Source organism: Ceratotherium simum, chromosome 32 (assembly GCF_057802395.1).
Source record: "Ceratotherium simum simum isolate JZ-2026a chromosome 32, ASM5780239v1, whole genome shotgun sequence".
Lineage (NCBI taxonomy): Eukaryota > Metazoa > Chordata > Mammalia > Perissodactyla > Rhinocerotidae > Ceratotherium > Ceratotherium simum.
The window spans coordinates 29,223,015-29,250,386 of NC_141931.1; the positions used below are offsets into that span (position 1 = coordinate 29,223,015).

General features: G+C 37.9%; 1 protein-coding gene across 1 annotated transcript; it reads left to right on the top strand.

The window, feature by feature from the left end:
* LOC106801055 (aldo-keto reductase family 1 member C23-like protein) lies at positions 1 to 14,580 on the top strand. Its single transcript, XM_087420914.1, has 9 exons — positions 1 to 84; positions 2,338 to 2,505; positions 3,358 to 3,474; positions 5,033 to 5,110; positions 5,554 to 5,676; positions 8,679 to 8,788; positions 9,698 to 9,863; positions 12,770 to 12,852; positions 14,538 to 14,580. The coding sequence occupies exons 1-9, from the start codon at positions 1 to 3 to the stop codon at positions 14,578 to 14,580; spliced, it is 972 nt and encodes a 323-aa protein (XP_087277040.1).
* Positions 14,581 to 27,372: the final 12,792 nt, after the last annotated feature.

Here is a 27,372-nt window from a genome sequence, read left to right on the forward strand (position 1 = left end):
ATGGATCCCAAAGTTTGGAGTGTGGAACTAAATGATGGCCACTTCATCCCTGTACTGGGATTTGGGACCTATACACCTGAAGAGGTAAGAATAGTGGTCTTGGGTTAGAGCATTCAAAAGAAAATACACCTAGCGTGAGTGGAAGCAGACTTGGGTTGTCAAGTCATTAAGTTCCTAGGGGACTCTGGGAGGCTCACTTGGTTCTTGTAATGAGGCTAGAACTGTTCCTTTTACAAAGAGACAAAGTAGTGATGTTCACTCTGCGTCAGAGTCTGACTGTGCGATCACCTACGGATGATTGTGGGTTTTCATCAAGTTTACATCTATTTCCTAGGTTGGTAAAAGAAATGAAACTCAGCAGTCAAGAACACTGACTATCAGCTGCCTTGCTTTGAGGGAGGGTACATGGGAGTCGTTTCTCTTTATATTCCTGTTATTTTTCTTTTTTGTGAGGAAGATTACTCCTGAGCTAACATCCACTGCCAACCCACCTCTTTTTTTGCTGAGGAGATTGGCCCTGGGCTAACATCCATGCCCATCTTCCTGTATTTTGTATGGTACGCTGTAACAGCATGCCTTGACAAGTGGTGAGTTAGTGCGCACCCGGGATCTGAACCTGCGAATCCTGGGCCGCCACAGCAGAGCACGCACACTTAATCACAATGTCACTGGGCCGGCCACTCTCTTTATAGTTCTTAAATTCAAAAATTCTTTCCTCTCACCAAGAAGACATGATCCAGAGAAATATTTGAGGTAAAAGGTGCTGTAGACGTGGTGAATGACAAAGGACGGGAGAGAGTTGCTGTTCTGTTGTGGGGTAGCCTGCTGAGTACCAGGCAATAAATACTCCAGCTGTAGTTTGCCTCCTATGTCTCCTACAGCTTGCAAATTTAATCCAAATGGGAACTATAATATCATTGAAGGGAATAAGCTACAGTCTCCCAGGACAAGGTTTCAATTCCTCATCCTTGTTAATGTATTTTTGAATAAAGCAAATAGGTAGAGTTGGACTTTGGACATAAGAGGGAACAAAAAGGACAAGAAACTAGACCGGAAGCCAGAAGTTAGCCTTCCAATTTTGTCTTTAGACTAGTTGTATGACAAGGGACTAGTACTTGAACATCGTCTCACTTTTTCACATATGAAACAGAACGAAAAATTCAGAGACATTTTGGAGACAGGTGACAGGACTTGTTTACTTAGTAGTGCAAAGTGGGCTGAAGGAGAGGGAAGGGTCAAGGATACCACTGAAAGTTCAACTTCCATAAACTTCTGAATGCCCCTCCACCTAAGGAAAGAGCATGACCAGCAGAGGGCAGTTAGACCAAGTATCTAGTTCTTAGCAATATCATTGAATAAAGAAAAATTCTGAAATACTTAAAAAGAAATAAAATATTATTCAGCCCTAAAACAGAAAGTAATCCTGCCATGTGCAAGCACATGGATGAACCTGGAGAACATTAGGCTAAGAGAAATAACCCAGATACAGAAAGACAAATACTGCATGATCCCACTTATATATGGACTTTAAAAACTCAAACTCATAGAAGCAGAGAATAGAGGAGTGGTGACCAGGGGCTGGGGAAGGGGCAGTAGGGAAAATGGGAGGATGTTGCTCAAAGGTACAAACTGTCAGTTATAAGATGAATAAGTTCTGGAGAACTAATGTACCACATGGTGACTATAGTTAATAATAATCTATTCTATTCTTGAGATTTGCTAAGGGAGGAGACCTCAAGTGTTCTCACCAGACACACGAAGTTAACTATGTGAAGTGATATGTATTTTAATTAGCTTTATTGAGGCAATCATTTCACAATGTGTATGTATATGAAAACATCACTTTGTACAACTTAAATATATATGTTTTCAACTTATATACTATTTTTATTTTATATACTATTTTATATACTATTTTAGTTCTGTGTGACAGAACTCTTAGAAGTGATCACCTTGTTTCTTTAGACTTCGTTCCATGTACCTTTTCTCATTGTTGATTTTGCTTAGTAACCTCTCACAATATAAATCATATCCATGAGTATAACTATATGCTGAGTCTCGTGGTTCTTTCAGCAAATCACCGAAACTGGGGATGGTCTTGGGACTTTCAATGGTAGTGATGAAACAGTGATTGCTCAGGAGTGAAGGGGTTTCTGAAATGCCCCACTTTTATTACTTACCAGGAGAGACCAAGGCAAACTGCCATGGGTTCAGCACCACACATGGAGAACTAACCTAAGACATGAGGAAAAGTTGCTTCTTGGGAAGGTAAAAGTTGTGCCTTAGCTCTGTCTCAATCAGTAGATATCTGACTACTACCTTTGGTTGCTCATCTAGGTGCCTAAGAGCCAAGCTGTGGAGGACACCAAATTAGGTATAGATGCTGGGTTCCGCCATATCGATTGTGCTCATGCATACGGTAATGAAAAGGAAATTGGACTGGCTATCCAAAGCAAAATTGAAGATGGCACTGTGAAGAGAGAAGACCTATTCTGCAATTCAAAGGTGCTGTGTATGTGATGTGTGTGCATGCACGAGGGTGAACGTGATAGTGTGGACATGACAATTACATGATAGGACCAGTAGTTGTTTGGTGAATTGTGTTTATTGGTACAAACTCTTCATACCTATTCATGTATTAAATCTGGTGTCAAAAAATGATGACGGCTTTCTCATTATCGCTGTGTTCCAATTTTATGATTTTAAGGTAAAGTCTATTTACTTTTCTGAGACTCATACCATATCAGTGTGACTTAGTATGGACTACTGAATCAGACAGAACTGTGATCAGATTATAGCTTTCCTTATCATCTGGGCAATTTACTACAATTTCTTAACCTTCTACATCTTACTTCTCACCTCCGTCAATAAAAAGGAGTAACATAAGAGGCACTTTGTGTATTAAAGAACGTGTAGCGATAGTGTCTTGAATTACATTCAGCACATACTAATATGTTTGAAGCACTTTTTGCCCAGAGTTTTATAAACTAAAGCGATATTACTTATTCCCCATAAGATGGAACTTTTGATAGAACTAGGTTATATTTGTGAACTGCTTTGTAAACTCCTTCAAAGAGAATTCAGATAATGGGGGTGGCTATTTTTTGAAAACACATTTTATCTCTTAGATCATCTATTTCCGTTGTTAGCAGAGGCACTGATGAGATATCCAAAAAAATAGAAGAGAGTCTATGGGTAAGTCAGATCAAAAAGGAATGACAGGAGGAAAAAGTATTTTTCCTCTGTGGTCATCAGTTTCCAACAAGTAGAAAATGTCTAATTCTTAGGAGAAACAAGAAAAACAAAACTGACAAAAAGTTTTAATCCAACACAACTTGCATTCTTTAACCTCTGCAGCTTTGGCTCACTTTCCTTCGACCAGAGTTGGTTCGACCAGCCTTGGAAAAGTCTCTGAAGGAACTTCAACTGGACTATGTCAATCTCTACATTATTCATTACCCAACGGCTCTGAAGGTTGGCAATTTGCATGGTCACACCTATTTTGCTTCTTGTGTCAGAATGTCTATCAACTTGCATGGATGACTGAATTAAGATTTTCCTTAGAAGTATGTAGAGATTATTATGCTAGAAAAGTATACCCATAATAATATTTCCTGATTAGCTCTTTATACTTTTTTGCATCCTTAAATTCCTTTCCACTCCTCCAAGAGAAAATAGTTCAACAATCTCAAGTCCTCTGTCTCAAAATCTTGAGGAAATGAAAATAGGCATGTTCAACATGCAGTCCTGACTGTGATTCCTGAGTCTCTTGGGGATGCCACAAACACAGTTTCACACAGTTCTGATTAGCAATGAAACTGTCTTACACTTGGCGTAATGAGTTGGTTTCCTCTCTCATCATTTCAATTTTTGTGTGTGTGTGAGGAAGATCAGCCCTGAGCTAATGTCTGTTGCCAATCCTCCTCTTTTTTGCCGAGGAAGATTGGCCCTGGGCTAACATCTGTGCTCATCTTCCTCTACTTTATGTGGGATGCCAACACAGCATGGCTTGACAAGCGGTACATTGGTGCTCACCCAGGATCTGAATCTGCAGACCCCAGGCCACCAGAGTAGAGCACGCGCACTTAACCGCTATGCCACTGGGCTGGCCCCTCTCTCACCATTTCAAGTTGAAAGCAGATATGATGATAGTCCCTCTGGGTGAGTCTAAAACTAGCAGCCTTCTTAGGGACTTGCAAGAACTTGCCTACAGTATTGCCTAGCTTCACAATGGAATTTTGTAGACTTCACTTAACCATTAATGCTTGTGTTATGTAGAATTCTTGATTTTAAGTTATAGACAGCTACTCAAGCTATCCTATTCAAAAGAGTTTATTGGACTGCGTAAATGAGTAGTCCAAGCCATGGATAGATTTAAGGATTTGGAGTAGTCTTCAGAAATACACACTTTTCCCTATCCCTTAACATTGCATTACTCTTGGTTTACTTTATTTTTGTCACAATATTTTCTATTGGTGGCAAATATGGTCTTGGGACAGTAAAAGATCATGGTCATTAACACTTGAGAATGTCTCTGGATCTTCCAATATCTATACTAATTGTGAAGAGAAACTCAAATGACACTATGTGGTTCATGTGCCTGCCCTTGTACCATTGAATATTCAGAGGGATAAGGAATTGTGATTGTCTAGCCTGGGTCAAGATTGTCATAGTTATTCTGGAAATAAATCCATGTAACCTACTGTCATTGCCAGTGCGAGGGAGGCATTTTGCAAGTGGAAAATATAGGTGGTAGATAAGGATAATCTAAGTCACTATGAGCCCCTTTAAGACCTAGGAAAATAGTATTTATTGAAACCTAAAATAAGTGTAAGAGATGAGAGGAAGCCTGTCTCCTAAAGACATTCCTTAGAACTCCATATGCAAATCACTTTACAAATATTAGTATCCAGAATGTTACACCACCTACCTCATGGAGGTTTTGTGTCTTGGCCCTAGATATCCCTGGCAGCCTGGCTAAGTATGGAGAAATTATTTTGTGACATCACTAAAATGGCTGCCTCTATTTCAGCCGGGGGAGGAACTTTATCCAAAAGATGAACATGGAAAAGCAATATTTGACACAGTGGATCTCTGTGGCACTTGGGAGGTGAGTGCTTGGAGTAGCGAGCACAGAGTGGATGCTGGGAGAAGGAGAATCTGGTTCATTTCTTTCTCTTGTGAGAATAGGCTATGCACCTTCATAAACTTTAAAAGAACAAATATGCTGTATTGGTGTGGAGGAAATCATTAGTGAAATGTTTACAGAGAGAAATGGAGCAGAAGAATTTGGGACAATGAGGATAGGTATCTGTTTCCTTCAATGTGTAATACTCTCTCACATTGTTCTAAGCTGAAGACAGTAATTCTTATTCTCGCTGTCACTACCTTCTTCCCCTGTTTAACTTACTACTTTTTCTCTTATTGATTATCATGTCAATTGGCTTCATTGTCATTTCTTGACAGTTGTTCCTTTTAACAGATTTTTCTTGCACTTATACTTGATCTATAGCCAACTGCACAAATGATTCTTCACCACCCCTTCCTCCCCAGGCCATGGAGAAGTGTAAGGATGCAGGATTGACCAAGTCCATTGGGGTGTCCAACTTTAACCGCAGGCAGCTGGAGAAGATCCTGAACAAGCCAGGGCTCAAGTACAAGCCCGTCTGCAACCAGGTGAGCACCCTTGGCCTCCTCTCCTTTCTGTTCTTCATCTCCTTCTTGCACTACTGCCAGATGTCTATTTCACCTCCCCTCCTATTTATCCTACCTTTATGGAACAGAAGATTCTAGAGAGCAGAGACTCTGTCTACATGGGTGTGCATAGAACCCATAGTTGTATCTTTGTTTTGTAAAGTCTTAATGCAAAAAGTAGTGAGACCCCAATATTAAGTTGTGCATAAAAATTTAGGGAAAGTAAAGGAGGTGACAGAGGCTTGGAATTCTTACCAGACATTAGAGGAAAGGTGACATTTCCCTGAGCTGTGAAGGATGTCCAGAGATAGGCTGGGTGACAGTGATTTGGGGGGAACTGTGTACAGAAAGGAAGGTATTGAAAACATGGAATGCGTAGTAAATAATGAAAGATTGAAAATAAGATCAGGTAGGTGTCAGTGGTTTTTGTGTGGTTTGGATGTCTGAATCCTTTGTCTCAGTATCTCTGCTTTCACCAATCTTTGAATAGGAAGCAACGATACGAGAAAAGTGAACTGGAGACTTTGAAAGTCATCCAGGCTAGAGGGATGTTTTATGTTGATACTAATGGTGGGAAAAATCAACACTCAGGAACATTTAGCAGAAACGTAATGCAGACGTTGTGATTTACTCAGTCTTAGTCTGATTCTTCTCAATTTTTACACTTACATTAACTCTTCAACACATTATTCTATGTCTGCTTCTGTGCTGTTACTTTTTTTGTTCTATTTTTATTTTATTATAGTAAGAACACTTAACATGAGATCTACCCTCTTAACAAATTCTGAAGCGTGCAACACAATACAATACAATATATTTAACTATGCAGACAATGTTATACAGCAGATCTCTAGAACTAATTGATCTTACAGAAATGAGACTTCATGGCCACAATTAGCAACTTCTGATTTCTCCCTCCTCCCATCCCCTGGTGACCACCATTATTTTCTGTGATTCTATGAGTTTGACTATTTTAGATTCCTCATATAACAGGTATCATGTAGACTTGTCCTTCTGTGAATGTCTTATTTAATTTACAATAATGTCATCAAGGTATAACTTGGGGTCAAGGAGTAAGCGTCTTTGATTGGAAAGTGTGGCTTATAACATTGAAGAATTTGACTTATCGTGTTATAGCACTATTGATATCCAATGATAAATGTTAAAACATTGATGTGATTCTAGCATTAGTTTTACTATCAATTTTTATTATGAAAATTTTCATACATTCAGAAAAGTTAAAAGTATGCTAGAGAACATCCATGTTTTCCCTCCTATATTCAAAATTTTTCCCATTTTGCCACATTTCCAAATATATGTATATATATATGGATCTATCTGAATACTTATATCTAATATTTTGCTGACTCTCTTCAAAGTAAGCTCTAGATATGACAATTCACTCCTACAGACATCAGAAAGCTTATTGTCCACTATCCAGTCCAGACTCAATCCTCATACTGTTTTCCCAATGTTTTTTATAGATCTTCTTCCTTCTAATAAGGAGCCAATTGCAGTCCACATATTACTCTTGGTCATGTTTCTCAAGCTCTCTTAACCTAGAATGGTCACTCAGCCCTTTTATTACCATGACATACAAACAGATTTTTGTTGAATATTCTGGACTTATCCAATTGTTATTGTGTGATGTTAATTAACTTGTTTCCCTATTCCCAGTTTCTGTAAATTAGAAGTTAGATCAGAATGCCTTATTACATCAAGGTTAAACATTTTTGGCAAGAAAATGTCCTCTGCATGCTGTTTCCCTCAAATGGAACTCTAGTAGGAAGCCTGTCATGACAAGTTGTCCCACTATGAGAGATGTTAGCTTTGTTCTCTTTGTTCAGCTAGTGGTAGCCAAGTCTTTTCTTTGTAAATGTGTCTTTTCCCCTTTGAAATTACCTAGCAATCTGCTGGATAATAATTGTCATCAGAGGAAGTCATATTGCCCCCAGGTTTTCACATAATGGTTGAGTATCCATCAATGATTTTACCCTGAATCTGTAATGTCATTGGTATTTGTTAACAATAATTTTCTATTTTAAACACTCTTTACAATTTTCTTACCTAAATGTTTTATTGTAAAAAGAACATTTCCTCATCAAGTCAGGATAAACTACAATTATTCTTATAAGGCAGGGTAGAAGCTTAATTTCTTCCCTTTAATTATCAGTGTTCTGAGAAAGCATTTACTGTAATAATCACCATCAGTGGGAACAATTATTTTTCTTCTCTCTCTATCTCTGTCTCTGTCTTTCTCTCTCATCACTATGGACTCATGGATTTTTATTTACTCTATGTGTAATAGTTGCTTTTAGTCATCATTCCCTTTGATGCTGAAATGCACCCAAATGTCAACAGTGGGATCCCATCACACTGGTTCTTTTGTCCTTTAGACATCCCTTCATGAACATTTGAGGAATCTCTTACTTTCTGGCACAATTTGACATCTGAAGCTCAAACAGTTCTCTTCCTGTCCCAGATGTGGAATTACTCATGTCTCCTTGTAGTGTACAATGTTGTTGAGTAACCAAGATCTGATCCGTAGAGTCACTTGTTCTCAGGGATGTAATTTTTTTCTTTTTTACCCTTTTAGAGAAAAGAGATATAATATTTATTTTTTTTTTTTAAAATCATTACTTGGGGCCGGCCCAGTGGCATAATGGTTCAGTTCACACACTCTGCTTCAGTCACCTGGGATTCGCAGGTTCAGATCCCAGGGACGGACCTATGCACTGCTCATCAAGATGTGCTGTAGCAGGCATCCCACACACAAAGTAGAGGAAGATGGGCATGGATGTTAGCCCAGGGCTAATCTATGTCAGCAAAAAAAAAAAAAAATCATTACTTGATTTTGCTATTTGCAGGTTTACTTTAATATTACACATTTTTTTATTCAGCTTTTCTTTCTTTTAACCTTTCTGTTCCATGTTCATCTTGCTGTTTCATATAATCTGACACTTTTCAATCTTGGCATTCTGCAGGTGGAATGTCATCCTTATCTCAACCAGAGCAAACTGCTGGATTTCTGCAAATCAAAAGATATTGTCCTAGTTGCCTATGGTGCTTTGGGAACCCAACGTCCGAAACAATGGTAATGAAGACAACAGGGAATTTAGCTAAAACACCATTTTTGATGAAATATTTGTAATAATACCATACTCAGTTTCCTGCAATTAACTCTCAACTGGTTTCAGGGAGAGAGGGGATGGATGGATGAAATCCTTCCCCTTTATCATTCCGTCACCCAGCCAATACTTTTACATTATATATGTCTGGCTTTAGAATAATCAATAACAAATCCCTGCATTAAAATACATGCAATCCAAAAATTTAGGCAAAAGATGTAAGCTTAAGTCATGATTTAAATATTTATTAACTAACACATTTCTACTAATAGATTCTCTAAGCCTCACTTACTTTATGTCTAAAATCAGGATAATATTATGTAATTCACAGGTTTATCATGATAGAAAATATTACCACCTGAAACATTTTTGTAAACTTCTATAGAAATATTGTACACTGTAAGTAATGATAAAATGAATAGTTCTCATTTGGGGACTACTCAATAATTATCAATATCTTAGAAAAGTTAAAATAAAACTATCCCAGTTTTTTTCCTTTCTGTTTCTCCTCTCATACTCTGGTTCTTACTTTGAGGGCTATGATCAGAGAAGAAAAACAGCCACTGAGAAGTAAAAGAGAAAAAATCCATGATTTGGAAGCATAGGGCTGAACTCAAGCATGCATCAAAATGACTGGGAGGCTTGTAAACACAGATTTCTGGGTGCCATACCAGAGTTTCTGAATCAGTCGGTTTGGGGTGAAGCCATGGAATTTGCCTTCCTAACAACTTCCCAGATAATAGCAATGCTTCTGGCCCAGGGACTACCTTTGAGAAGCACTGGTCTAGAGTGTACCTACTGGATCTGTTTAGGAAACCTCCTAACAAACTGAATACTGAGTCTCAAGTCTTCAACATTTCTGCATTGCCTTCCAGGGTAGACCAGAGCTCCCCGGTTCTCTTGGAAGATCCAGTTCTTTGTGCCATGGCAAAAAAGTATGAGCGAACTCCAGCTCTGATTGCTCTTCGCTACCAGATACAGCGTGGGGTTGTGGTCCTGGCCAAGAGTATCAATGAGAAGCAGATGAAGGAGAACATGCAGGTGATGAGTGAGGCTATGGGCATGGGGCTGTAAAGAATATCCTTCACACGTCTTCTTCTTTGTAAGGCTATCAAGAAATGTTGATCCCAGATGAGTTACCTGTTATTTCTCAAGCATGTATGTGTATTATGTGTATTCCCACTGGTTTTCTCCTACTGTGGCAACAAGAAAGGCAGCATGTCTGGATGGAATTCAGATTGCACAGAAAACAGAGATTATAGTTTCCACATTGTCTGCCATGTACTCTGTTGCATTGTGCAAATGTCATCTCATTTTCTTCATTCCAAAATGATGAAATTGAATTGTGATTTTCTTTGTTTGAGATGTTCTAACAAAGTATCACAGACGGGTGTCTGATGAAAAACAGAAATTTTTTTCTCACAGTTATAGAGGCTGGAAGTCTGAGATCAGGGTGCCAGGACGGTGGGTGATGGCTCTCTTCTTGGTCACAGACTTCTCCCTGTTTTCTCTCATGGTAGAAGGGGCAAGGGAGCTCTTTCAGGTCTCTTTTATAAGTGCATTAATCTCATTCATGAGGGCTCGACCATCACGACCTCATCACCAAAGGCCCCTCTTTCTAAAACCATCAGAGGAGGGGCTAGGATTCCAACATAGGAATTTTGGGGGCACATAAACATCAGACTGTAGCAGGGATCTCCAGTCTCCAAATCTCTGTGGTTTTAGTCTGCATTTCCCTGAACAGTAATTTACTTTCATTTTGATGTATTGATTGTCATTGAGTTTCCACTTTTTTGAAGTGCCTGTTGAAGTCTTTGTCCTTTTTGTTAAGCTGTCTTTTTATTTACATATAGAGATATCATTTTATACAATTTGCCTTAGCTTCATAACAAACTATTTCCAATTTAGAGGTTTACTACAAAGCCATTTATTTAGCACATGATTCTGTGGTTTGACTGATAGCCTGGGCTCGTCTAAGCAGTTTTCTTGGCTGGGCTATCTCGTGTATTTGCAGTTAAATCAGATCAACCAGGCAGCTCTGCTCTGATTTGGCTATTTGTCAGAGGTACATAAACTTTGTCCCATATAACTTTTCATATAGTTGGCAAGACTATAGCCAACTAACCTGTTTTCATCTCATCACAGTGACACAATCCCAAGGCATTGAGTGGATACTTGCAAAGCCTTTTCGTGTCTAGGCTCAGAACAGACTCACCAGTGCTTCTGGCGAATTATCTTGTCCAGTGCAAGTTACAGGCCAGGCCAGATTCAAGGGGTAGAGAATCTTGAAAAAGTGTTTTTTTCTTTTCATTTATTCAAAAAATCAAAAAATTGATTTTTAATACAATGTGAAAGTGGAACCAAATATAGATATGTTTCAATGGAAAATCAAATGCGCATATTTTCATACAGATTTTCATTATCATCTCTGTCATATATTGAATGTCCCTCAGTCCATTTAAGGCCTCTCTCTTCTATTCAACGACTTACTTTTCTGTATCATCTAATTATAATGGAAAATAAGTCGTGCTTTTCAGAAAAGTAAAATTTTTTCTCCATTACTTTTTCTTCTTTAAGAATGTCTTGACTATTCTTGACTAGTTGTTCTTTTATGTAAAATATACTATCACTTCTCAACTCTCATGAAAAACAAGAGTGTAAGTCTTTGGTACATATTGCGTTGAAACTGTATATCAATTTGGAGAAAATTGGCATCTTTACAATATTGAGACTTCCAATGCGTAATTATGCTATGAGAATTTATATACATAGGAGTTCTTTATATATTTATAATAAATTTCATAACTTTCTCCACAAAGGCATTTACATAATCCTTTGTTAGATTTATCCATAAATAACTGGTATTTGTGTGTGTGTGTGAGGAAGATCAGCCCTGAATTAACATCCATGCCAATCCTCCTCTTTTTGCTGAGGAAGACTGGCCCTGGGCTAACATCTGTGACCATCTTCCTCTACTTTATATGGGACACCACCACAGCATGGCCTGACAAGTGGTGCATCTGTGCGCGCCCAGGATCCAAACCCGGGGCCACCAGCAGTGGAGAGCGCCCACTTAACCACCATGCCATGGGGGTCGGCCCTGATAACTAGTATGTTTGATATTATTTTGGAAACTATTTCCTAACTTTCTATTGTGAAGATTTTCAAATGTACAGAAAAGTTGAAAAAATAATGCAATAAATGCCTTACTTGGATTCATCAATTGTGAAATTGTTGACATTGTGCCGGCTATCTATCTATCTATCTATCTATCTATCTATCTATCTATCTATTTACCTACCTATCATCTATCTCTGTATCTTCTCTATCTACCACTATCTTGGAGTGATACTATGGATTGATGGATTTATTTGGTTCAACACATTAGCCATTACTGACATTCTTTTTGAAGCTAAAAGTGTCCCACATTTAGAGAGTGATATGCTCTTCAAGCCAGTTTCTATGATCTTTGAACATGACATCATTAGGATTTGGAGAATTATTGGTTTAAATTATCTTCAAAAATTTTTTTCACATTCTAACTGTTCATTGATGGGATATAGAAATCCATCTGTGTTATTCAAAATCACTAAATTATGTGTTGTATTTTTACAATTCATCTCTAGATTATTCGGGATCTTCTAAGTACACTACCCTATCGCTTTGAACAATGTCAGCTTTGTTCCCTCAGCTTTTTAAAAAGTTTTCCTTTTTGTCTGTTGTCTTGTACAGTTTCAATATATTATATCTAGGATTGGATTTCTATTTAATTTCTGCCTGATACTTATTACCACTTGAGTATTTCACTTGATGTCGTTAAAAACTTTAGGAAACATCTAAGACATTTTGGTATTGCCTGTCTACTATTCAGTCTGATTTGATTGGATTTTCCAGATTGGCAATCATGCAATCTAGAAATCATAAAAATCTTTCCACTTCTGTGATAGGTTTTTGAATTCCAGTTGACTTCAGAGGACATGAAAGTCCTAGATGGCCTAAACCGAAATCTTCGATATCTTCCTGGTCTCATGTAAGTGACTTTCGTAAATATGTCTGCCTCAATTCATTTGAGGATGATATGTGTTTGATGATGTTAAAATTTACATCCATACCAGGAAAACAGAGTCCAGTTTGAGTCAGGGATGAGACAGGAGCTTTCTGGAATCTCATCCCAGACTCACTCCACAGCTTTGTTCACTGAGACAACAACATTGTGAGTGGACCGGGGTCAGCTTGGACTTACACACATACGTCGTGTACCCATCACTCCATGTAACTTTCTGACAACCTCGATATCATTGCTGGCTCTACATCTTCCATGTAGGCCTCCCATTTCTATGACAATATAGTGGACGCACACTGTGGATATGACCAGTGTAGCCTAAATCAATGTTTCCAAAATTTGTTTGTCATCTTTTTCTCGCAACTTTTCAACTCATTATCAAGTAAAAGCTTCTTCATCAAGCTTGTGTTCCACACCAGAAATTCCCTTTTTCTCAATATGGGACCCTCATGAGATCGTGGCAAGTTTATGTCCTTCATAAGTTCCCAGATTTCTCCCTTACCTTTCATTGCATGTTTGTTCAGGACCCAAATACTGCATTTCCTTCTTGAAAGCCTGGCCTTGTGGGGTCCATCAGAATTCTTGGTTTAGATTTTCTGAAATACGGAGATCTCAATGCAGAGGATAGAGTTTTCAGGAAGAGAGATTTAAACCAAAGGAGTGTGGAGGCAAAAGGACCATTCTAGGAGAAAATTTAGAGCCTCCAAAAGATCTTTAGTATTTTTTAATGTTCTAAGGTTCTGGAATTTTGTGAAAAGGCCTTCATTATAAATGAGGGAAAGGGAGGAATGCACATTCCTTTTGTCTGTGAGAATTTCAATTTATAATAGTAATTAATACATGTGATAATGTATGGAAAGGGATTAGCATCATGGCAAATTGTAAATATTCAATAGTTGGTAGATATATTATTTTCCTTGCTGATATATTTATTAATATAGAGACCAGGGAATAATAAGAAAAGGAAATATTTCAGAGAGAAAGAGTGGTAATCAATCAGTAATCCTTACAGTTAGTTAGAGATTTTAATAATAGTCGAGCATTTTTCTATCACTTTCTATTTTGGGTTTTTACTGAATAGATTTCTCCTTACTGTACAGTAAGCTCCTTGGAAATGGGACACAATTTATATGTGACATTCTTTCCATTTCTGGATCTAACTGGATGTGTCGTATGTGGTAGGCAGTTAGTAAATTGTTAATATATTAAAAAATGGAAGTGAATTGCATTCAGTACCAGGTGTCACCTAAAGTATTTACTAGTGCTAAGCATGTGGCTGGACTTGTCGTGTGCAAAATAAGACAGAATCAGTCTCTTCTTCCACTGAGGATTTGACATAAGAAAGGACAGGTTCTCTTGTTGCTTTATAGACAGATGTACCTAAGGAGAGGAACATATTTGAATATTTGACTCTGCATCTTATGTGCATTAAGTTCTGGGCAGGGAATATCATTTCAATAGTTTAATTATTATTATTATTTTTAAATTATTATAAAGTCATGTTTGTGAAAGAAACAAAGGCAGACTTCACACCCAGTCAAGAAATAAAATGTTCAACTTTACCCTACTGACAGCTTCATAGAAATCACTTCTTTACTACCCTAGACACAGAGTCATTGAACCCATATATGCATTGTTCTTTCTCATTTCAGTGTTGCTGACCACCCTGAGTATCCATTTTCTGATGAATATTGACATAATGACCTTTGTCCTGACTTCTACCAGAGACTCCACATGTGGATAATGAGGCAGGAAATGTCTCAGATGTTTGTGATTAGACATGTCAGCATGGGTTCCATCCATGCTGGTTAAGAAGTCTTACTCAGCTAGACTTAAGTCCACAGCTCAGGAGGAAAGGAACTCCATTTTTGTCACTTTTGGTAAAAATTAAAGATTTTTCCCCTATAAATCTCTTACATACTCCAGTCTGTTTTGTATGTTTTCTTTCTTTCTGACTCAGAGAGCCAAACACTGATTTGCATAGAGTTTGGTGTAGGGACTGTGGGAGGGGATACAACAACACCAATTTTATAGATATTTCTGTAGTGGAGTGGGTAAAGTTTTCAGACTCTAGGGATGTACTAGTTATCAGGTATTTATCAGTCAGTGTTCCTTCAACTTCAATTTGTCTGTAAAGAGAGGCACCTGTTGCAAGGATGACCAGCAGTGCAAACATTCCTTTCCATCAAAGCTCTAGGAAATCCCGGAATGAAGTACCCATATGGCAGGGCTGGCCCAGGAGATGGGAGGGGAAGCAGCCTGGAAGGATAATTAGGCCTCAGACATACAGAAGGTTTAGGAGGAGGGAGTTGATCACGTATCTGTTTGAGAACCTTTGGAAAATGAATCTTTGCTGTTTCTCTCCTGCACATATTAAAAAAAAAAAAAATTCCACAGTATTTTACCAAAGTGTCAGAGCTAAGAGTCAGGATTAGACGGCCATGTGTGTCCAGCTAACAGTAAGGAGCTTGCTGGGTTGTATTTGGGCAAGAATTCAAAGAAACAACTGACTGATCAAATCACCCAGAAGATTAAGTCCGTGTCTATCAAAGTTTATCATGTTAAAAAAAAATATTAAGTTAGTATACTTGACCTTTTATATGATTCAAGCACAAAGCAAGGCACTCTCACAAATGCAAAACACAAAATATTCCTAAGTGATTAATATTTTCTATGAAGCCAATATTAATATGGCAAATACATTCAGTAATTCCAATTCTCCAAAATTTTCAAACACCATTTGAAAATATATACACACAAAATAGCACAACAACATTTAACTTTTAGGAACATCATTTATAAAAAAAAATATACCTTTATTTTATATAATTTTAGTGGTACAAACTTAGTGACGTGATCGTAGAGAAATAAATTTTATCATATAAGTTTGGTAAAATACGGCACTATCATGGACCAAACAGGGACAATAAAAGCTTTGAGACTGACAGTTGTTCTGGACCAGGGTACACTTTCTAACACCTGTACCTGCAACTATTGCTTCCTCTCACGACCACATTCATCTGTCATAACAGGGCTTTCTAAAGCCATGCTCTTCAACTGGGAGCAAACCAACAAGCTGTGTAACCCACAGTCTTTCCTAAAACAATTCCTCCTTTGAATTAGAGAAGGTGATATATGTCCTCAGATTTTAGTTCACATTTGTATCACTATAGCAAACCTTATGTTGTTAAGACCTAGTTCATAATCATTGGGATTGAATTCTTTCAACGGGCTGAAATTGCACCTCTTTTTTTTATCATTCCTCCTTGGACTTTTTTTTAGTCAATTGATTAAAATTCATCTTGAAGGGTTGCTACCCTTGGAAGATCAGTTTATATGACAAAGGTAGCCAAGCGAACTTCCTTAGTCTGCTTCAGTCAGGAAAAAGATAAGAAGACGCAAAGGCTGAAGAAACTATGTTGTCTAATTCAGAACAGTTCACAAAGGAGGGCCAAATTTTAATAATTTTTAAAGAGCTAGACGTCCAGTTTCCGGTCTCAAAGATAAAGACCTCGGAAGTCAAGTCTTCCACCCTCATAACAAGAAAAAAGATAAACAAACTAAGAATCAACAACTTTCTTTATATCCATCAGAAAATTGAAGTCACGGCAAATTGCAGACCTTAAAATTGGAGAGATAGGTGGATACAGAGAATTGTGACTTACTGGGAACAGGAGAATAACGAAGTGAGTGGACTGACATTACTCAATTTCAAGGCTCACTAGAAAATTTCAGCAATCAAGACAGTGTGTTATTGGTGAAACTGATCAATGGAACCAAATACAGAGCCCAGAAATAGACCCACTGAAGTAGAGTTAACGGATCTTTGAGAAAAGAGAGAAGGCAATGCAGTGAGGAAAGAATAGTCTTTTCAGCAAATGGTGCTGGAACAGCTAGACATCCACATGCAAAAAATAAATCTAGATTCAGATAATACACCTTTCTCAAAAGTTTACACAAAATAGATTATTGACCTAAAAATAAAATGCAAGACTGTAAAACTCTATAAGATACCATAGGTGAAAATCTAGGTGACCTTCGGCATTGGATGACTTTTTAGATACAACATCAATTGCCCAATACATGTAAGAAGAAAATTGTTAGACTTCCTTAAAAATAAAAAATAAAAAAATATCTGCTTGTGAAAGACTCTGTAAAGGGAATGAAAATACAAACTACAGACTATGAAAAACTACCTATGAAATTCTGTCTAATAGGATCAATATCCAAATATACAAAGAACACATAAAACACCATAGTAAGAAAACGAACAACCCAACTTGAAAAGGAGCAAAAGATTTGAACAGACACATCACCAAAGAAAATACAGAGATGGCAAATAAGAATACGAAAATTTGATCAACATCATTCATCTTTATGGAATTGCAAATTAAAAAAAAAAAAGGAGAGACAGAGATACCACTACACATCTATTAGAATAGTCAAAATCCAAAACAGTGACAACATCAAATGCTGGTGAGGATGTGGATAATAGGAATTTCACTTTATTGCGGGTGGGAATGCAAAATGGTACAGCCCCCTTAGAAGACAGTTTGGCAGTTTATTACAAAACTAAACATACTTTAACTATATGATCCAGCAATTGTTCTCCCTGGTATTTACCAAAAGGAGTTGAAATCTTGTGTCCACACAAAAGTCTTTACACAGATGTTTATAACAGATTTTAATACCTGCCAAATTATGTATAGAGGATCGTGGGATATGGATACATACTTGTATCCATTAAGTAGAATCTTATTCAGTGATAAGAGGAAATGAATTATCAAGCCATGAAAAAATATGGAGGACACTTCAATGCATATTACTAAGTGAAAAAAGCCAGTCTTAAAAGGCCACATACTGTATGATTCCAACTATATCACATTCTGGAAAAAGAAAAACTAGGAGACAGCAGAAAGATCAAGGTTGCCAGGGGTTTGGAGGAAAAGCGAAAGGGAAGGATGGATAAGAGGAGCACAGAGGATTTTTAGGGTGATGAAACTATTCTGTATGTAGACAGTAACGGTTAATACACATCAATACTCATTTTTCAATATTCATAGAGCTGTACAATGCAGAGGAACCCTAATGTAAACCATTGACCTTAATTGATAGTGATGTATCAATATTGGCTCATCAGTTGTCACATACCTCTGAGTAATGGCATGTTTCTAACAATACGAAAAATGAGGGAGGGGGGAAAGGAGGTCAGATGAGAACTCTCCGTACTTCATTTGAAATTTTCTGCAAATCCAAAAATCTTCTAAAACATAAAGTCTATTAATAAACATAAAAACTATCTGTTCCATTTATTATTCCTTCTAATAGTTTATTTCTGTTAATTAATAAAAAAATTGTTAGCACCTGCTAACAGTCAGATTTTGTGACTGTCTCATGACACAACCGTTAAAGGATCTGATACTCATGTAGTCAAGATGTCGATGTTTCTGATAATTCTGAGGTCTGTGACGGTGAACTGGAACAGGAGGTGGGGTCATTCTCTGGTAATCACATACATCTTAGTGAACTAGGTTATCAGGTTGCCACTCTTAATCACCTGAGATCATGTGGAGTAGTTTTCATGAAACTGGTGTCCAAGGGGGTATTTCCTTCATAAAAAAAAGTGGAATAGACCTCACGGGACCATCCGTCTCTGTGAGTTGACCTGCTTATCTCTGCAGCTTTGGACAGCTCACCTAGGCTAGACATTTTCTGCCTGCACAGAATTTAGAGATGCCAAAACTATTTCATACTCTGCATACCAAAGTAATGATTTCATTCCATAATGGCTTGCTGTAGCACAAAAGTAAACAGCAGATATTCCCTGGGCCTATAGGAAGATTCAGAGATGAAGTTTGAGACAGCGTGGTCTCTGAACAGCACCTGTGTCCAAGGTAGACTGCAAGAACAGCCTTGTAGTTATAGAATTGAGTCAACTGTGCAAAGTTACTACCTTGGTGATAATTTCTGCATTGGATTCTGTGGAATTAAAGCTGTAAGAAATAATCCTTGCCAGTAAAAGCCCATGGGTATTGCAATTCAAAATGCAAAGGAGTTGATAAATCATGCAAGCCCTTACAGAGATTCAGCGAAGACGCTCCAAGTAAAAGGCCCAAGAGTTATACAAATATTGATCTATTTGGAATCCAAGTCAGGAAACTTGACATTCAGAAGGAAGGGTACAATAATCCTGAATCCTAACCTAAGCCCTGGAACCACGAGTGTTACTACAAGACCTCAAGACATTCAGGAACATGATTATTTCTCAAATCAAAAATAACGAAGCAAACCAGGATATCTACTACCAAGAAAAAGAACCAATAGACCCCCAAAATAGGAAAGAAATCACACTGTAATAAATAAAATAATGGAGTCATCTGAGCACGACATGAAAATAATTTGGTTTAGCACTCTCAAAGGAATTAAGAAGGGAAAATCATTTATGAAAGGAGAAAGAAAGAAAGAAAGAAAAGACAGATGGAAGAAAGAAATAATTGGAAGTCATATAAAAATTAATGATTTGAATAAAAAGAGGAAAACCTCGATAGATGAAAAGACAGGAGACTAAACACAACAGCTATGAATTTTTATTTAAATTAGTGATTGTTTTTAGAACCTACTTGATTTCTCTTTATCTACCAAAGCCAATGACAAGAGTATATTTTGATGACTTCAATGTAAAATAGATAAATCAGTGTTTGTTTCCTAGCAAAAATTATTTTGCTTTTAAAGATTTTGGTATTTTCATTTAATTGTTAAACTGTATTTACAAATATTTAGAACTCACTCTTTACGTAATTGTTATCAAGCTTCAATTCCATGCCTTTAACCCATGATTACCACTCTCGGCTCCTTCTTCTTCCTGACCCCCCTACATGAACCTCTGCTTCTGTTCCATAGTGAAAAGCTGAATCAGGCCAATTCAGATTTAACCAGCCAATTGAGTGATTCAGTCACTTCAGGCTTAAAATTTGTCTTTTTAAGGAACTTTCCCATTAACTAATTTATTTAGTTAGTTATTTATTTAGGCATCTGCATGCCCCCTCACACCTTCCTTTGCTGGCTGTCTTGTTCTGACCAGAAGATAATGGCAGTCCACAGGCTCTGTTATTTTCTCACAGGTCACTTTTGTATTCCCCTCAGGACCCATGGAATCTTTCACATGTCATGTACTCACGTGAAAAGAGATCAAATCACGGGCATTGTTGTTGGGACACGCAAAATAGGAGCCTGTGGAAATGCATCCACCAGGAAAATTTTTAGTATGCTCCAGTGCCATCTGAGACAAGTTATGGAGGATCAATGTTCAATTATTAAAGATCTCCTTGCTGGAAATGTTAAAATTCAAACAATAATTCTCCATTTAATAGCCCCTATGGCCAATTTTAAAGGCAGGCAAAATGGAGTGATGACTCACAGCTGATTATTGTAACTTAAATGTGGTTGTCCTGCCAAATATTATGGAAGTCATCTAGGACACACAAAGGAATACAGGTGACTACCTTGCTGGCATCAATTTGACTACCTTGTTTTACTTGATACCTGGTTTGCCCTGATTTATAAAGTCACTCAATGGACATTCTCCCAGCCTTCTGTGGGTACCTCAGTAGCCCTGCCGTGTCACACAACCTCTGCTCCTCCTCCTGAAACAGTTAAATAATATCACATTTTGGCATTACATGGATATATCTTTTTGTGTGACACTGCTTAAGAACAGGTGACGCAAGATATTAAGTCTCTCACGAGTCATTTACAAAACAGAGGCTGGGCTATTGCCCTTCATGAGATTGAAGGGCCTGCCAAATCAGTCAGATTCCTTGGTTAAGGTTACATGGTCCTGTGAAGGGCAAACAACTCCTGAGACCACCAAGCAAATTTTGTTGTTTAGGCCACATTGAACCTGGAAACGGGTCCAACGTCTCCTGGGTTTGTGCACCTTCAGAGACAGCGTGTATCCTTCTTGTCGACTTTACCACACCAATTTCTCAAATTACTGGAGTCTGCTTCCCTCCCGTTGGGGGACTGCAACAACAGGACTTGGTTGTTAACATATAAACTGTCCAGTAAGCCTGGCCCCTGTCCTGGGTTCCAAATTTCCAGAGAGACCCTGGCTACCACACACTATGCCTCTGGGAGCTTATGGACTAAGCATGGCCCTGGGCGCCACCGATGGGTTTTGGGATCATACGGCTGTTACAAGGCACGTTGCAGGAGAACCTTACAAAGACAGATAGATGAGCCTTCTGTCTTGGAGACTGAAGTCCTGGGCTCTAGTCTGTGGCCTAAAGATTCAGATCCTCCCTGGCATTAATAAGAGACCTTTCACATGGGCAGCTGGGCCCAGACATGGAGTCTCCTTGGTTATATGGCAATAGCTCCTTCAGGATGGGTCCAAACTCCAGGAGGATGACTAAACCCATACTCATTACTCACCTGTCTCTGCCTGCCCCCTTAGCAAAATGAGGACCCCCTTGGGACGATGGTAGTGACACCAGTGAAACAAAGAACAAAGTAGTTAAAATCTTTCCCAGAGTGAAAACTTTTAGATAAGCTTTGCTAACAGCAGCTGTGCATGCTCAGCATAATAAACTGTTGATTAAAACTAAGGAGGTCTTTCTGTTCCTCTTTAGTATAGGAGTCAGCTGTTTTATTCAGGAAATCAATGTCCAGGTGTCAAGATTCAGCCTCCCAGGTCCTAATGCAGGATGAAGACAAAACCTAACCAAAAAGGTGCACAGTCAAGGGAAAAGAAATTCAGTCTTCAAGCCCAAACATAGGCTGCTGGGAAGGCACCACCCAGCAAGGGCACATCTCTTCCTCCCTACCTAAAACTCCAAATAAAGACCTCTACCTTTTTTCCCTTCGAGGAGGCAGTTCTGAGTTTTAACTTGCTTCTTTTTGGCTGCCTTTTTATAATGAACCTCTTTCCTTGCCACAAGTCTGGCCTTCCAGTTACTGGCCCTCCTGTGTGGTGGGTAAACAATCTCGTGTTTGTGTTCAGTAAAAATTTGGTGAGCCAGCCTGGAGGGTCTTTGCCCAGGGCTCTGTAGCCCTGGATGACTGATTTCCTTGGAAGCAGTCCAACAGCTGCCTAGGCAATTTGTCTTAGGGACTGTGCCTGGTACTTTCCACCAGACCTGGAAATCCTGGCACTAAGACTATTTTTCTTTTGGCCAGGAAACGGGCCTTAGATTTTTTATTTGCTTGTTGCTTTCTTTTTGCTTCTGGTATGGAACGGAATCCTTTTGGTGAGTTTCTTCATTAAAACTGACCGAGTGTTATTTTCCTTTCATTTACTTGCGTCTGCTTCAGGAGTTTTGTTCAGGTTGGTGGAGTTTGGTTAGAGTGGGCTCCGAATTTGTTGAAAGGACTAGCTATCTTGCTCAGAGAGAAAACTCTGGGCCCCATTTGTTTTGGTAGAGTTGCCTCATTAAGACTGACTGAGTCTTCTTTCCCTTTTCATTTGTTTGCCTCTGCTTCAGGGGTTCTGTTCTGGGTTGCTGGATTTTGGTCGGTGGGCGGCAATTTTGTTGAAAGGACAAGAGACCTCGCTCAGAGAGGACTAACTCTGGGCTCCATTTGCTTTGATACTTGAGCGTGTGTATGTGAGTGTAGAGAATGTGCACGTAGAGGAGACGCCATGATGGGAAAGTCAGATTCAGTTCTCAGGGGCAGCCCTCTGGGTTACGTATTGCAAAATTGGAATGTTTTTAGGTTAAAACCTATGAAAAAGAAAAAGACGAAATAATCCAATTTGGGGGCTCAACTTCCTCTCATGCTCTTAGAGATCCCAATGAAACATTAAGTTAACAAAAAATAAAGAGAAGCTGAGAAAAAAATTAAAGGGACTCTTCTCGACAAGGTGAAAAATTTTAAAGGGTTTTTTAGGAAATAAGACAGTGGGTTAAATAAAATAAATACTGAAAAGAGGAAAACCAAAGAGGAATCAGAAAGGGAAGAGTCAAAGGACTCATCCCAGCAGGATGGAAAACTTTAGCTAGTTGTTAAAAAGAAAAATGGAATAAAGAAAACAGACAATAATGGGGTTAAAACAAGGGTTTTGATAGTATACAGCCAAAGGTTGGACAGACTGAAGGGACTCCTCACGGGTCCCCCAACTTTAAAGGACCTGAAACAAGCTTGTTCTATTCACCCCACTTTGGGGAAAAAAAAAATTAAGCAAGCAAGCAGAAATCACAATGAGAAATTTCACCAACAATTGCTTGGGGCAACATTTAGGCTGCTAAGTTTGCTAAAATTATAAAGAGTAAGATGTTTGAGGTAATATTACATGAAGAATTCATGTAACTTTGACTAAATGTTTTCTGGGAATGGATGTTATGTTTGGCTGGGAATGCTTCCCCTACACAGTATTATAAAATGGAGACTTGTTGATGGAATCATAATGCAAACTACAATTAGAGTTATAAGCGTTCCTAAAATTAAGATGAAATTTTGTATGAAAAGAAACGGTATATTTAAATAGACTTTATCTGAAATGATGCCAACTCTTTTGCCTGATTGTATTATAGTTTAAGTTGTAGGGAGAAACATTTTGTTTTACTGGAGAGTGTTTCCCCTGCCTGATATTGTAAGACCATATAAATCAACTCTTCAAACAATGTTAATTAAATATGCTAAAGGTTGAAAGTGAAGGGATGGAAAATGATACTGCATGCAAACGGCAATGAACAGAAAGTTGGGGTAGCAGTACTCATATCAGACAAAATAGACTTTAAAACAAAAATTGTAAAAAGAGACAAAGAAGGGCATTACATAATGATCAAGGGAACAATCCAACAAGAGGATATAACACTTGTAAATATCTACGCACCCAATGTAGGTGCAGCTAAATATATAAAGCAATTATTAACAGACATAAAAACAGAATAGACAGTAACACAATAATAGTAGGGGACTTTAACACTCCACTTACACCAACGGATAGATCATCCCAACAGAAGATCAATAAGGAAACATTGGCCTTAAACGACACAATAGAACAGATGGACCTAGTAGATATATACAGAGCATTCCATCCAAAAACCGAAGAATACACGTTCTTTTCAAATGCACATGGAACATTCTCCAGAATTGATCACATATTAGGCCACAAAACAAGTCTCCATAAATTTAAGAAGATTGAAACAATACCAAGCATCTTTTCTGACCACAACAGTATGAAACTAGAAATCAACTATAGGAATAAAATCAGAAAAGCCACAAATACGTGGAGATTAAACAAAATGCTACTGAACAACGACTGGGTTAAAGAAGAAATCAAAGAAGAAATCAAAAAATACCTGGAGACAAATGAAAATGAAAATACGACATGCCAGAATTTATGGGATACAGCAAAAGTGGTTCTAAGAGGGAAGTTTATAGCGATACAGGCCTATCTCAACAAAAAAGAAAAATCTCAAATAAACAATCTAAAAATGCACCTAAAGGAACTGGAAAAAGAAGAACAAACAAAGCCCAAAATCAGTAGCAGAAGGGAAATAATAAAAATCAGAGCAGAAATTAATGAAATAGAGACTAAAAAAGCAATAGAAAAAATTAATAAAACCAAGAGCTGCTTCTTTGAAAAGATCAACAAAATTGACAAACCTTTAGCTAGACTCACCAAGAAAAAAAGAGAGAAGGCACAAATAAGTAAAATCAGAAATGAAAGAGGAGAGGTTACAACAGACACCTCAGAAATACAAAAGATTATAAGACAATACTATGAAAAGCTATATGCCAACCAATTCGACAATCTGGAAGAAATGGATAAATTCTTAGACTCATACAACCTTCCAAAACTGGATCAAGAAGAAGTAGAGAATTTGAATAGACCAATCACCAGTAAGGAGATCGAAACAGTAATCAAAAACCTCCCCAAAAATAAAAGTCCAGGACCAGACGGCTTCCCTGGTGAATTCTACCAAACATTCAAAGAAGACTTAATACCTATCCTTCTCAAACTCTTCCAAAAAATTAAGGAGGGGGGGAAGCTCCCTAACTCATTCTACGAAGCTGACATTACCCTGATACCAAAACCAGACAAGGACAACACAAAAAAAGAAAATTACAGGCCAATATCACTGATGAACATCAATGCGAAAATCCTCAACAAAATAATAGCAAATTGCATACAACAATACGTTAAAAAGATTATACACCATGATCAAGTGGGATTTATTCCAGGTATGCAGGGACGGTTTAACATTCGCAAATCAATCAATGTAATACACCACATTAATAAAATGAAGAACAAAAATCACATGATCATCTCAATAGATGCAGAGAAAGCATTTGACAAGATCCAGCATCCATTTATGATAAAAACTCTGAATAAAATGGGTATAGAAGGAAAGTACCTCAACATAATAAAGACCATATATGAGAAACCCACAGCTAATATCATCCTCAATGGTGAAAAACTGAAAGCTATCCCTCTAAGAACAGGAACCAGACAAGGATGGCCACTGTCACCACTCCTATTTAACATAGTGTTGGAAGTCCTAGCCAGAGCAATCAGGCAAGAGAAAGAAATAAAAGGGATCCAAATTGGAAAGGAAGAAGTGAAAATGTCACTATTTGCAGATCACATGATTTTATATAGAGAAAACCCTAAAGAATCCACCAGAAAACTTTTAGAAGTAATAAACGAATATGGTAAAGTTGCAGGATACAAAATCAACATACAAAAATCAGTTGCATTTCTGTACACTAACAATGAAGTAGCAGAAAGAGAAATTAAGAATACCATCCCATTTACAATTGCAACAAAAAGAATAAAATACCTAGGAATAAACTTAACCACAGAGGTGAAAGATCTGTACACCGAAAACTATAAAACATTTCTGAAAGAAATTGAAGAAGACACAAAGAAATGGAAAGATATTCCGTGCTCTTGGATTGGAAGAATTAACATAGTTAAGATGTCCATACTTCCTAAAGCCATCTATAGATTCAATGCAATCCCTGTCAAAGTTCCAACAACATTTTTCACAGAAATAGAACAAAGAATCCTAAAATTTATATGGAACAACAAAAGACCCCGAATAGCTAAAGGAATCCTGAGAAAAAAGAACAAAGCTGGAGGTATCACACTCCCTGATTTCAAAATATACTACAAAGCTATAGTAACCAAAACAGCATGGTACTGGCACAAAAACAGACACACAGATCAATGGAATAGAATCGAAAGCCCAGAAATAAACCCACACATCTATGGACAGCTAATCTTTGACAAAAGGGCCAAGAACATACAATGGAGAAAAGAAAGTCTCTTCAACAAATGGTGTTGGGAAAACTGGATAGCCACATGCAAAAAAATGAAAGTAGACCCTTACCTTACACCATACACAAAAATTAACTCCATATGGATTAAAGACTTGAATGTAAGACCTGAAACTATGAAACTTCTAGAAGAAAACATAGGCAGTACGCTCTTCGACATCAGTCTTAGCAACATCTTTTCAAACACCACATCTGACCGGGCAAGAGAAACAATAGAAAAAATAAACAAATGGGACTACATCAAACTAAAAAGCTTCTGCACAGCAAAGGAAACCATCAACAAAACGAAAAGACAACATAACAATTGGGAGAAGATATTTGCAAACCATACATCTGATAAGGGCTTAATCTCCAAAACATATAAAGAACTCATGCATCTCAACAACAACAAAACTAACAACCCAATTAAAAAATGGGCAAAAGACCTGAACAGACATTTCTCCAAAGAAGATATACAGATGGCCAACAGACACATGAAAAGATCTTCAAAATCACTAACTATCAGGGAAATGCAAATCAAAACTACAATGAGATATCACCTCACGCCCGTCAGAATGGCTATAATTAACAAGACAGGAAACAACATGTGTTGGAGAGGTTGTGGAGAGAAGGGAACTCTCATACACTGCTGGTGGGAGTGCAAACTGGTCCAGCCACTATGGAAAACAGTATGGAGATTCCTCAAAAAATCAAGGATAGAACTACCATATGATCCAGCTCTTCCACTGTTGGGTATTTATCCAAAGAACTTGAAAACAGCAATTTGTAAAGGTACATGCACCCCTGTGTTCATTGCAGCGTTATTCACAATAGCCAAGACTTGGAAGCAACCTAAGTGCCCATCAAGGGATGAATGGATAAAGAAGCTGTGGTATATATACACAATGGAATACTACTCAGCCATAAGAAACGATGAAATCCAGCCATTTGTGACAACGTGGATGGACATTGAGGGTATAATGCAAAGTGAAATAAGTCAGAGGGAGAAGGTCAAATACCGTATGATTTCCTTCATTAAGTAGTAGATAATAACAACAATAAACAAAGACATAGGGACAGAGATTGGATTGGTGGTTACCAGAGGGGAAGGTGGGAGGGAGGAGGGTGAAAGGGATAATTCAGTACATATGTGTGGTGATGGGTTGTAATTAGTATTTTAGTGGTGAACATGATGTAATCTATGCAGAAATAGAAGTACAA

Excerpts from the sequence above, each read along its gene's own strand:
- LOC106801055 (XM_087420914.1), top strand. The coding sequence starts at position 1 with ATGGATCCCAAAGTTTGGAGTGTGGAACTAAATGATGGCCACTTCATC. Across the intron at positions 8,789-9,697 it reads ACCCAACGTCCGAAACAATG|GGTAGACCAGAGCTCCCCGG; the intron begins GTAATGAAGACA and ends ATTGCCTTCCAG. Across the intron at positions 12,853-14,537 it reads CGATATCTTCCTGGTCTCAT|TGTTGCTGACCACCCTGAGT; the intron begins GTAAGTGACTTT and ends TTCTCATTTCAG.